The 10,162-nt window shown below is 55.2% G+C and overlaps 1 protein-coding gene across 8 annotated transcripts; it reads left to right on the forward strand.

Annotated features, from left to right (window-relative positions):
• The first annotated feature begins 781 nt into the window (after positions 1-781).
• Positions 782-10,158, forward strand: MCRS1 (microspherule protein 1). 8 transcript variants are annotated; one of them, XM_053921529.1, is made up of 16 exons: positions 782-902; positions 2,101-2,217; positions 2,357-2,531; positions 2,729-2,867; positions 3,233-3,371; positions 3,970-4,128; positions 4,276-4,385; positions 5,300-5,408; positions 5,689-5,827; positions 8,025-8,100; positions 8,467-8,495; positions 8,614-8,706; positions 8,903-8,985; positions 9,163-9,250; positions 9,480-9,607; positions 9,729-10,158. In XM_053921529.1, exons 3-16 carry the CDS (start codon positions 2,501-2,503, stop codon positions 9,813-9,815), a joined length of 1,410 nt encoding a protein of 469 aa, XP_053777504.1. In that variant the 5' UTR covers positions 782-902; positions 2,101-2,217; positions 2,357-2,500; the 3' UTR covers positions 9,816-10,158. The 8 variants fall into 8 exon arrangements, with proteins under 8 accessions (XP_053777504.1, XP_071077146.1, XP_024431558.1 ...); XM_071221045.1 differs by having other exon boundaries at positions 4,276-4,352; XM_053921530.1 differs by lacking the exon at positions 782-902 and adding an exon at positions 1,087-1,105.
• The last annotated feature ends 4 nt before the right edge of the window (positions 10,159-10,162 follow it).

The raw sequence follows: 10,162 nt of genomic DNA on the forward strand, positions 1-10,162 counted from the left end.
GACTGCCCCAGCTGGATAGCTTTGGAATTGGATCTTCCATTTTCTGAGCCGCAGCATGTTTCCTGAAGCTACTACACTTCTGTGCCCTCCGAGGAAAAAAAACCAGAAATCCTCTTTTGGAGGACAGTCTTTCTGGTTTTCCAGGGTAGCTCCAACGTTTCCTGTTGGCTTCTTTTCCCATGCCAATATTCCCTCCAGGGCACTCCCCTCTGAAGGTGCTTCCATTGGTCTCTCTTCCCTCCCGGGACCCACAATGTCTCCAGCAGTCCGGGTGCATTTGGGCTGACAGGACCAACGGAGCACCGCTCCTTCTCCCAGGGCCTCTACCTTCTAGGAACGCAGCCCATCCGTTCCACAGACATCAACCTCTCCCTGCCCCTTTACGCCACATCTCTCTGGCCACCTCTTCAACATCATCTCCCCGACACGTGCCTAGCAGAGGGCCTGACACTTGAATGCTTTCTCTAGAACCTCTCGTCGAATCTGAGAAACCATCGAAGACTCCTATCCTCCTGCGAATTCCGAAGCCGAAACCTAGTCCGCGGCCCGGTACCACCCCACCCCATCCAAGCAACGCCCCACCTCCCCCCCCCGATTGGTGTCGCCCCAAGTCTCGCCTGTCCCTTTAATCACTCCCCTTAACCGGGTAACCTCTCTGGCGCCTATAATCCCTGAAGTTTCCCTTTTGTGAAAGTCTTTGATTTCACCTGTTAGCAAAATAGTGGCACCTTCGCAACCATGGCCACACCCCCTTCAAACCGCTTCTCCGTGTGACCTGGAAGGGATTGCTCAGTCCCCAGCTCGTAGGCCCGGAAGTAGACGTACCTCAAGGAAGCTGGCTTCGGCCCTGCGGCTGCTGCCGTCGCCGCGGAGAAATTGTTCGAGCTGGCAGCCTAGGAATGGTGAGACCGTGCGGTTCGCCTCTGAGGGTTCTGAGCCGAGCAGGGGGTCAAGTGTAATTTCCCAGAGTGCCTCCAGGGACGACCCCCTCCTCAGGTTTGGGGCCCCGCCCCGGTAGCGCCCCGAAAATCTGCGCATGCGTACGCCAAACCAGGCCGTAAACTGGTCCGAGATGTTACGCATGCGCAAAGGTCGTTTGCCGAAGGTGGGGTGAGAATTGGCCCGCGGAATTGGTACCCTGTTTCCCCGCCACCAGCCCGTGGGGCTTAAGCGAAGGCTGCGAGACCATCGAGGTTCTCTCGATGCTTTGCTTTTGAGTTTCATCACCATTCTTACCCAGACCTGCTAAAACAGACCTGGACGACCCCCCAACTTGGTGTGCACTTCAGGGAGAATTACCCGAGTGCTGGGGAAGGAAGGAGACGCACACCTTTCCTCAGTGGGCCAGTAGAATCGGGGCGCTTCGCCCTCTCCCCAGGTGTCAAGATTCCCAGTCGTATTCTTTGGGGCGGTGCGACGAGCACACCCGGGGACAGGGCCGAAACGCTGCGAGGAGAGCAAGCAGCCCTGGGCAGAAGGAGCAGGATCTGCAAGCGGGGCGACCCGAGTCCCGGGCGCCTGAGTTCTGCGGAGTTGAGGAGCTCCTCACCCCCGGGGGGGGGGGTGGAGGGGGGCGGTTGATATTTGGGCAGTTTCCAAACCGTGTTTTTTAGTTTTACCGAGTTACCATCCACTAAATCTTCCGCTAAACATGCAAATGGGGGGTAGAAAAAGAGGGACTGGCTGGAATTCTGTACTTTTCCCTTCTTTGGCCTGGGAGGGAAAGGTGCTGCTGCTGAGCTGAGTGACCAGCTGATGAAAAGAAAAGAAAAAGTGAGCGAAGAATGCCTAGTTTCCTGCTAGTTTGTATCAAGGCCATTAACCTATGGGCTATGAGTAGAATTAGTGGGGTCCGTGAACCCCCTAATGGTATGTATGTGTACATTTTTCGGGAGTCCATAAGTTTTATCATATTCTCAAAATGTCAGTGGCCTTCAAAAGGCTACTGATTTATCAGGGTTATATTGGTAAAGTAGAGGCTTGTCTCTTCCTTGTGCCTTCCCTAGCTTATGGGACCTGGAGGGACCTGTTGCAGTATAAGGAGATGAGGCTGGCTAGTTGGAATCCTGAGCCTCAGGGAGACTTATTTTTCCTTTACAGAATCTCTCAGCATCTAAGCTTACCTGGTCAGAATCCTTGGATGAGCCTGTGGGACCCTTCTTCCTAGCCCTGTGGTTTGGAACCAGTGGCTTTGAGACTATAAGAGGATGGACAAAGGTAGTATGAGGCCGGGCCAGCTCCCCAAATGTTTGGGTATCTGCTGATTCCATCCTGTGCCCAGCACATGTGTCTTTCAGTCCTGACTGGGCATTGCCACCTCCCCCTGGGCCAGCACTACCCATGTACCTCTCGGCAGAGGCCACAATTGACTGATTTGCTGTTGAGCTGCCGCTCTTTGGCATGGCTGCATTTGGATGGTAGAGGGAACGGTTATGCCCAGAGCCCGGTGTGTCGGCATCAGCAGTCTGACCTGAGCACCATGTGCTGCACGACCTGACACATGGCTCCGGGAGAACCACCCAGCATGGAAGGTCTGGGCTAGGTCTGAGCCCAGATGGGGTCTGGATGGCCAAGGGATTCCCACTTAAAACCTCAAGTGTCAAGGAAGCAGGGGAGGGACTGAGAGGCTGTCAGAGGAAGGGAAGGACTGAGACGGAGACCTATGAGCAGAGGCTCAAGCCTTTGCTAGGCACTTAGGAGGCCTGAGTTCACTGCTTTTCTTTTCTAGATTCTCAGGGGCTGCTAGATTCATCTCTGATGGCATCAGGCACTGCCAGCCGCTCAGAGGATGAGGAGTCACTGGCAGGGCAGAAGCGGGCCTCCTCACAGGCTTTGGGCACCATCCCTAAACGGAGAAGCTCCTCCAGGTAATAAGGGTTTGGAGGGCCAGGAATCCAGCAGGGCACTAGGTGCTGCATGGCTTCTCCCCTGTTGGGAATGACTACCTGAGACCCTGAGGGGCCTAAGGGTTGGCAGAGCCGTGTGCTTTTCATATCCCTACTAAATCCCTGACTGAGGGCAAGGGAGGGAGATCTTACGTTTTTGACTTGGTGTCTTTGTGGTGCAGTACCCTTTTGTCTCGGAGGGGCGGGACATAGCACTTCCACGCCCCATCCACTGAGCTGGAGCTGTTAGCACCCTGCTGGGAACCTCTTCTGTTCTGGAGGCATGGTGTGTGTAAGTGGGTGCTGGAAAGGGGGCAAGGATCGCTCACTGAGACGGCTCTCCACAGGTTTATCAAGAGGAAGAAGTTTGATGATGAGCTGGTGGAGAGCAGCCTGGCTAAGTCCTCTACCCGGGCGAAGGGGGCCAGTGGGGTGGAACCAGGGCGCTGTTCTGGGAGTGAACCCTCCTCTAGTGAGAAGAAGAAGGTGAGGGATTGGGAGAAGGGGTGGGGGAGATGGGGAACAGGACCACTTTTTGTGTTTCCCTACAACCTGTCAGCTAGCGGGAGTTCTTTAGAGGATGCTATGATAGGACCAAACTGCCCCAGCCCCAACCTCAGATGCCTCCCTCCTGGGAGCCCATTTCTCCCTACTCCCTCTTTCTTGCTCCACTCCCCACCCTTCAGTGCATCCTGTATCACATTCTGTGTGGGAGGCATGGAGCATGCATCTATTCTGGGAGCAGACAGCCTGTTCCCAGCATTGCTGGGTGTAAAAATAACCCCCAGGTGGCATTGCTCTGGCCCAAGACACTGTACCAGTGAGAGTGTTTTCCTGGTATCCTCTCCACCCACCCTCCATTCTGGGGTTGGGGTGCCACCAGCAAAGAGAAGACCCCATATGGTCAAAGACTATGTAGAAGTGCTCTGGTGGGGGCAGGCATTAGAAAGCTGAGCCTCCCAGCCTGTGCTCCTTATTGTTGAGTGGGGCTGGAGCTGTCCCATAGTATGTGAAGCTCTGGGCCTGAAGACCCAGGTACCCTGATGCCAGCTTTTAACTCACTGTGTTCCTATCCTCTGTCCAGGTGTCCAAGGCCCCCAGCACTCCTGTGCCACCCAGCCCAGCCCCCACCCCCGGACTCACCAAGCGGGTGAAGAAAAGCAAACAGCCACTTCAGGTGACCAAGGATCTGGGCCGCTGGAAGCCTGCAGATGACCTTCTGCTCATCAATGCTGTGTTGCAGGTAGTACTTTCCACTGCAGCTTTTGTGTCTCATTCTTCCCTCCAGCTTCCAGTTGTCCCTTAGCTAGCTCAGCAGTGTCCTATGGGTGGCAGGGGAAGGGTTCTTTCCTGTGTGAAGGCTGAAGCAAACCCCTCTGGGCTCTTGCAGACCAATGACCTGACATCCGTCCACCTGGGTGTGAAGTTCAGCTGCCGTTTCACTCTTCGGGAGGTCCAGGAGCGCTGGTACGCCCTGCTCTACGATCCTGTCATCTCCAAGTGAGTGGGGCTGGCTCCAGCAGTGGAGAAGTACTGGAGATACAAGAATTTGACCCCTGGAACAATGGGACTTGAATAAGGTCCCAAGGAGGTGGCCTGGGAGGCAGGGCTCTTGGGTCCTTACATCATCTGGTGTAATACCAAGACCTGCCAGGTTTCAGAGGGAAGCTTCTTCGTGATGCCAACCCTGCTAGTTCTGGCTTCATACTAGAAGCAAGGGGATCTGGAAGCTAAGGAAGCAGCATAGGAGAAAAGACCCAGATGAGAGCCAGCAGCCGTAGTTCCACCACTCTGCACATTGTGGTTTGGGGCAAGTCACCTCCCAACCTTTCCAAACAGACTTCCCACAGTTCCTTCCAGCTCCAGCAGCCTGAGTTCTGTATAAACCCGTGCACACATGTACCATACGCTCTTCCTCCTCGGTTACTTCATTTAATGTCGTCCAGATTTGGTTGGATGCTTAACACCTGTCTTCTACTCCACAGCCTCTGGCACTGCTTCAGTTTTAGCCATGGCCCTGATACCCCAGGAAACAGGCAGCTCTCAGCATGGGAAAGAGGGGGATACTGGGAAATGGTTGGTGGATGGCAGCTTTGGCCAAGAAAGATAAAGGTCTTGGGGAGAGAGCCTCAGCTGAACTCAGGATCTCCCTCAGGACTGACCTCTAGGGGGCTGTGCCTTTGAATCTCTCCACGGGATTGAACACAGGGACTTGTTTCCTGAGTTGCCTGTTCATGCTTTGGACAAATCCATGAGGCCATCCATGCTATGCTAAGCCTTGGGCTCTACCTATCAAGGGCTTGGCCTCTCGTTCTGCATCTCAAAGACCTGCAGGCTTTTGGGGAAATAGGAACCTCGGGTTGCTTGACATCCTCCCCTCAACCCTGCCCTGACCTTGTCTCCTCTCTGCCCAGGCTGGCCTGCCAGGCCATGAGGCAGCTACACCCAGAGGCCATCGCCGCCATCCAGAGCAAGGCCCTGTTTAGCAAGGCTGAGGAACAGCTGCTGAGCAAAGTTGGATCGGTAAGGGTGAGGGCTAGTGAGGGTGGTGAAGGGGCTGTGCAGTGTGGGAGCTGGACCGCCTGGAAAACTGATGTGGGAGACCTCTCTGCCCAGAAACGTGCCTGTGCTGTCTGTGCAGATGCACACACCCTGTGGGCAGTACTTGAGAAGAGCCGGCCTGGCTTCCTGGGCAGCCGTAGCTGTCACTTCTCCCAGCTCCTGGTGGGAATGCACGGGGGGTGAGGGTGGGGTTGTTGGTAAGGCAGAGGCGGGAGTGCAGCAGCGTCTTCTTGTCCTCCAGACCAGCCAGCCCACCTTGGAGACCTTCCAGGACCTGCTGCACAGACACCCCGATGCCTTCTACCTGGCCCGTACTGCCAAGGCTCTGCAGGCCCACTGGCAGCTCATGAAGCAGTACTACCTGCTAGAGGACCAGACAGGTAACTGGCCCCAGGGGCTGGTGGCGTGGGTGTATGTGTGTGAGTGTGACATGCTCGGGGCACAGCTGCCCTTAAGCGTCCTGCAGTAAATCCCTGGTGGTTCCCAGTGTCTGCTTCACCTCTCTTTGCAGCAAAAACCACTTCCTTCTAGGGGGAGGGAAAGTAGCTGGAATGGCCTTCAGCTTCATGGTAAGGGTAGCCAAAGTTGCCTGGAATCCTGGGCAAAATGTCTAGATGGCAGAATTATCTATCACTTCTGGGTTTTTAATTTTTTTGACATTTTATATTTATGTAAATAATATGTTAATATGGTTCATGAGTGAAATGTGGACGTCTGCTCACCTTCCCTGTTTCTCTCCCAAGAGATGATGACTCTTCTAAGCCCTCCTGCCCTTCCCTCTCTTCATTCTCCTGTCACGCTGTCCTCTCGCCAGCAGCACTGTCAGGCTGCCTTCAGGCCGTTGAGCACCCACTGGAACTTCACGCCCCGTCCGTTTGTCCTCCTTCCCCAGGGCCCAGGTGCCCCCTGCTTCATCTCTTCCCGCAGCCCACCACACTCACTCTCCCAGCGACGGGTCGGGAAAGCAGTCTGATCAGACTGCGGGAAACGCCTAGTCAGATCTGGGGTTCAGGTCAGACTTTCATGGTGCAACACACGCCGCCCGTCCTAAACGTTGTTGCGCGTTGCCTTCCACGGCGTCGTTCACACTGCTGTGAAAAGGAAGCTCCTGCTGTGCCCTTCACTTTACTCTCCGGGCCCTGCAGCCCTGCCTGCTTAAAGATACTCCCTCAACAGGATTTCAGGAAATCTCTTTCCGGGGGAGGCCCGATCTTTCTTTCCTAAGTTGGCTTTCTGAATTCAGTGCCCGCAGACAGCCCACTGTGTTCCTGCAGCTTTCACCTCTCTGCCGCTTCCTCAGGCTCAACTGTCACTGAATTCCTATAGAATGGACACTGGATAAGGTTTATTTGTGCTGCTGTAGCTAACTCCATTGTCACAATTTGAAAAGTTACTTTGTGTAAACTTACTTGTCAACTTAAAAGTTTAATTTTTTTCTCCAGGAGCCTTCTTATGTGGGTATTTGATTTCTCCTTGCTATTTAGAGCTAGGAGTCCCTGGGAACAGGGGGTGTATGATGCTTAGTGGTTAAGTCCATTGAAAATTAGTTTAGTGGAATTTCAGGCAGCTGTGGTGGGGAGGGGCTTAGTGGGGACGACCACCCCAAACCCATCTTCCCACACAGTTGGACCTAAGGAGGCGGGTGTGGTGGTGGAGGGAACATTTGGCAGGCGGGAGGACATCTCGGTGTTGTCAAACTCCTCAGCCGACAGTTTCACAGCCACTAGCTAGTGGGAGCTGCTACTGAGCAGACATTTGCAATCGTGGGAGCAGCCAGCCTGAAGACAGAAGTTCTCAGATTTTGGAAGCTCCAGTCCCTTTTCCATTTTAACCAATGAAACCATTTTGACCAAAGGAAAACTGAAAAACTTTCATGAAACAATATTTATTCTGAACATATCTGTTGGACTCTGATATTAATTATCCTCTTTCTATCTCATTTTTGGAAAAAATTAAACTAATTTCGTGACCTGTTAACACGTTATTGCCCAGTTTGACAAAGCACTGGTTAAGGTGGGGTAGCCCCTGTTAGCACACCCTTTCTCGGTGGGCATGTGCCTCTTAGCCGCTCTGAGAGCACAGCAGAAAATATTCAGGAGCATGTGACACTTTCGGGTTTGGGATTTGGGATCAGGAAAGCAGGGCTTAAATCGTGGCTCCTGCCCTAAACTAGAGTCACACGGTTGGACCTTCCCTCTGACGCCCATTTCTCGTCGGTAGTAAAATGGAGCTAATAGCAATGCCTTCCCTACTTCATTCAAGGCTGTGTGAGGGCCCTTTGCCCACCAAAAAGTGAACACAAAAGTTCGATCTTAATTCCCTTCCCTTTGTAGAACCACCTCTGTGTGTCCCCCCACCTCGCCCCCTTAACCCCAGGCATGCTTTGTGCCAAATTAGCGCAGCCCAATCTGGCATGCACTCCGTTACCTGTATCGGACTCACTGCTGTTCATTTAGGCACGAAGCTGATCCCACAGGCTCCGTCTTTACTGCGTGTCCCCTTAGTTCAGAGGTCTGCTCAGCAGCTTGAAGTTGAGCGGGAGCATCAGTGCTGACCCTCCCTTTGTCCTTTGTTCAGTGCAGCCACTGCCCAAGGGGGACCAAGTGCTGAACTTCTCCGATGCAGAGGACCTGATTGACGACAGTAAGCTCAAGTGAGTGGTTGGGGCCACAGGTAGGGTGCAGAGAGCTGAGTGTCTCTTGAGGGTGAGGTGCCCAGTGTACTCGGCCCTGCCCCTCTTGCTTCAGACAACAGAGCCCAGCCCAGGTTTCAGCCTTAAATTCCAGTAGTAGCTATCATCTGGTCTTCCTGCTGAACCCCACTCCGCCTACTCCACGCCCCCTGAGTGCCTTACCCCACCCCCTCCCCTGGGAAGGAGGCTAGGCAGAGGCCGGAGAAGCAGCCTTGGGCCACTTGGCTTGGGAGCTGAGGGCAGTCCTGATGGCTGAGGAGCACCTGAGGGTGAGGGCAGGTGAGCTGGAAGTGGAACCTCATTCATCCTTCTCTTCTCCCCTTCCAGGGACATGCGAGATGAGGTCCTGGAACATGGTGAGTGTGTCCCGGTGGGGACAGTGAGGGGGTGGAAGCTCCTGCCAGAACAGAGAGGACCAGCACAAGAATCTGGTGACTTTGGAGTGTCCCTCCTCACCACCCCATCTCACCCCAGAGCTGACAGTGGCCGACCGGCGTCAGAAGCGGGAAATTCGGCAGCTGGAACAGGAACTGCATAAGTGGCAGGTGCTAGTAGATAGCATCACAGGTGAGGAGGCCAGCAGTCCAGGAGGGGCACACTTCAACTCCTCCCCACACCCTGGGCCCCTGGGGTTGCCTGGCTGGGTGCACCCTCCTTTCCCGGCCCCGGCTCCTTTCCCACAGCAGACCTTGCCCTGGCTCCCTGCCTTCCACCTCGTAGCCCTAAAGGGTGGACTCCCTCCCACTGAGCTGCTCCCCCTCAGGCATGAGCTCTCCGGACTTTGACAACCAGACGCTGGCGGTGCTGCGGGGCCGCATGGTGCGGTACCTGATGCGCTCAAGAGAGGTGAGGCAGGCCCAGCCTCGTCCCGTTCCTGTCCCCCTTCCTGCATTTCCCTCCTCCGTCAGTCTTCCCCTCACTGCCCTCTCTGTGTCCAGTCCCCGATTTCTCGTCTTTCCCTGGCCTGTGTGGACCCGTCCCCTAGTCCTCAGGTGCCAGCCCTCACCTGCCCCATTTCCTCAGATCACCCTGGGGAGGGCAACCAAGGATAACCAGATTGACGTGGACCTGTCTCTGGAGGGCCCGGCCTGGAAGATCTCCCGGAAGCAAGGTACCAGCAGGAAGCATGTCCCTCCTGGCTTCCCGCTGCCCTCTCCAGCCCTGGGGCTTGGTCTGTATGGGAACGCTCATGGATGAGCTGGCATTTCAAGATCTCTAACTGGGAGTCCTGGGTGCCTTCTGGCCTATCCCCAGGAAGCAGAGAGGGTACACGGGGATGTTGGGCTCTTGTCTGGCCTCCCCGTACCCCGTCATCCTCTTTTTCGTCTCTATCCCCACAGGGGTCATCAAGCTGAAAAACAACGGTGATTTCTTCATTGCCAACGAGGGTCGGCGGCCCATCTATATTGACGGACGGCCTGTGCTGTGTGGCTCCAAGTGGCGCCTCAGCAACAACTCAGTGGTGGAGGTGAGCTGGGAGGGGTAGGGGGGTTGTGGCAGGGCCTGCCTAGGGTGTGGTGGGCCAGTACGCAGGCGGGCCTGGCTCCCAGTCCCACCCCTGTCCTCAGCCCCACTTCTCTCCTGCCCAGATTGCCAGCCTGCGATTTGTCTTCCTCATCAACCAGGACCTCATTGCCCTTATCCGGGCTGAGGCCGCCAAGGTCACGCCACAGTGAGAGTGGTGGTGGGACCTGTGGGCTCTTTCTGGCTTCAGTTCCCTGCCATTCCACCTCCCTGGGGCTGGAGAGTTGGGCTCCCAGAAAAATCAGTGGGTGGCAGGAGACCCAACTGATGGCCCATTGATCTGAGCCTGTGCAGGGGCGGGGCTGGCCCTCAGGACGGCCCTAGAGGCCGGGGCCCCACGGCTTCCTGACAACCAGAGCCCCTCCCCTTCTCTCTGCAGACCACCATCCCCCTCTCCCCCAGATTCTTACCTTCATCCCTGTGTCTCCAGCTGATTAGCTTCAGACTTTTCCTTTATTATTTTTCTTTTGTAAATAAAAGGCACTGAGTTCCAAAGTAG

This window comes from Desmodus rotundus, chromosome 3, assembly GCF_022682495.2.
Source record: "Desmodus rotundus isolate HL8 chromosome 3, HLdesRot8A.1, whole genome shotgun sequence".
Classification (NCBI taxonomy): domain Eukaryota; kingdom Metazoa; phylum Chordata; class Mammalia; order Chiroptera; family Phyllostomidae; genus Desmodus; species Desmodus rotundus.

Excerpts from the sequence above, each read along its gene's own strand:
- MCRS1 (XM_053921529.1), top strand. The coding sequence starts at position 2,501 with ATGGCTCCGGGAGAACCACCCAGCATGGAAG. Across the intron at positions 2,868-3,232 it reads AAACGGAGAAGCTCCTCCAG|GTTTATCAAGAGGAAGAAGT; the intron begins GTAATAAGGGTT and ends GGCTCTCCACAG. Across the intron at positions 5,828-8,024 it reads CCTGCTAGAGGACCAGACAG|TGCAGCCACTGCCCAAGGGG; the intron begins GTAACTGGCCCC and ends TCCTTTGTTCAG.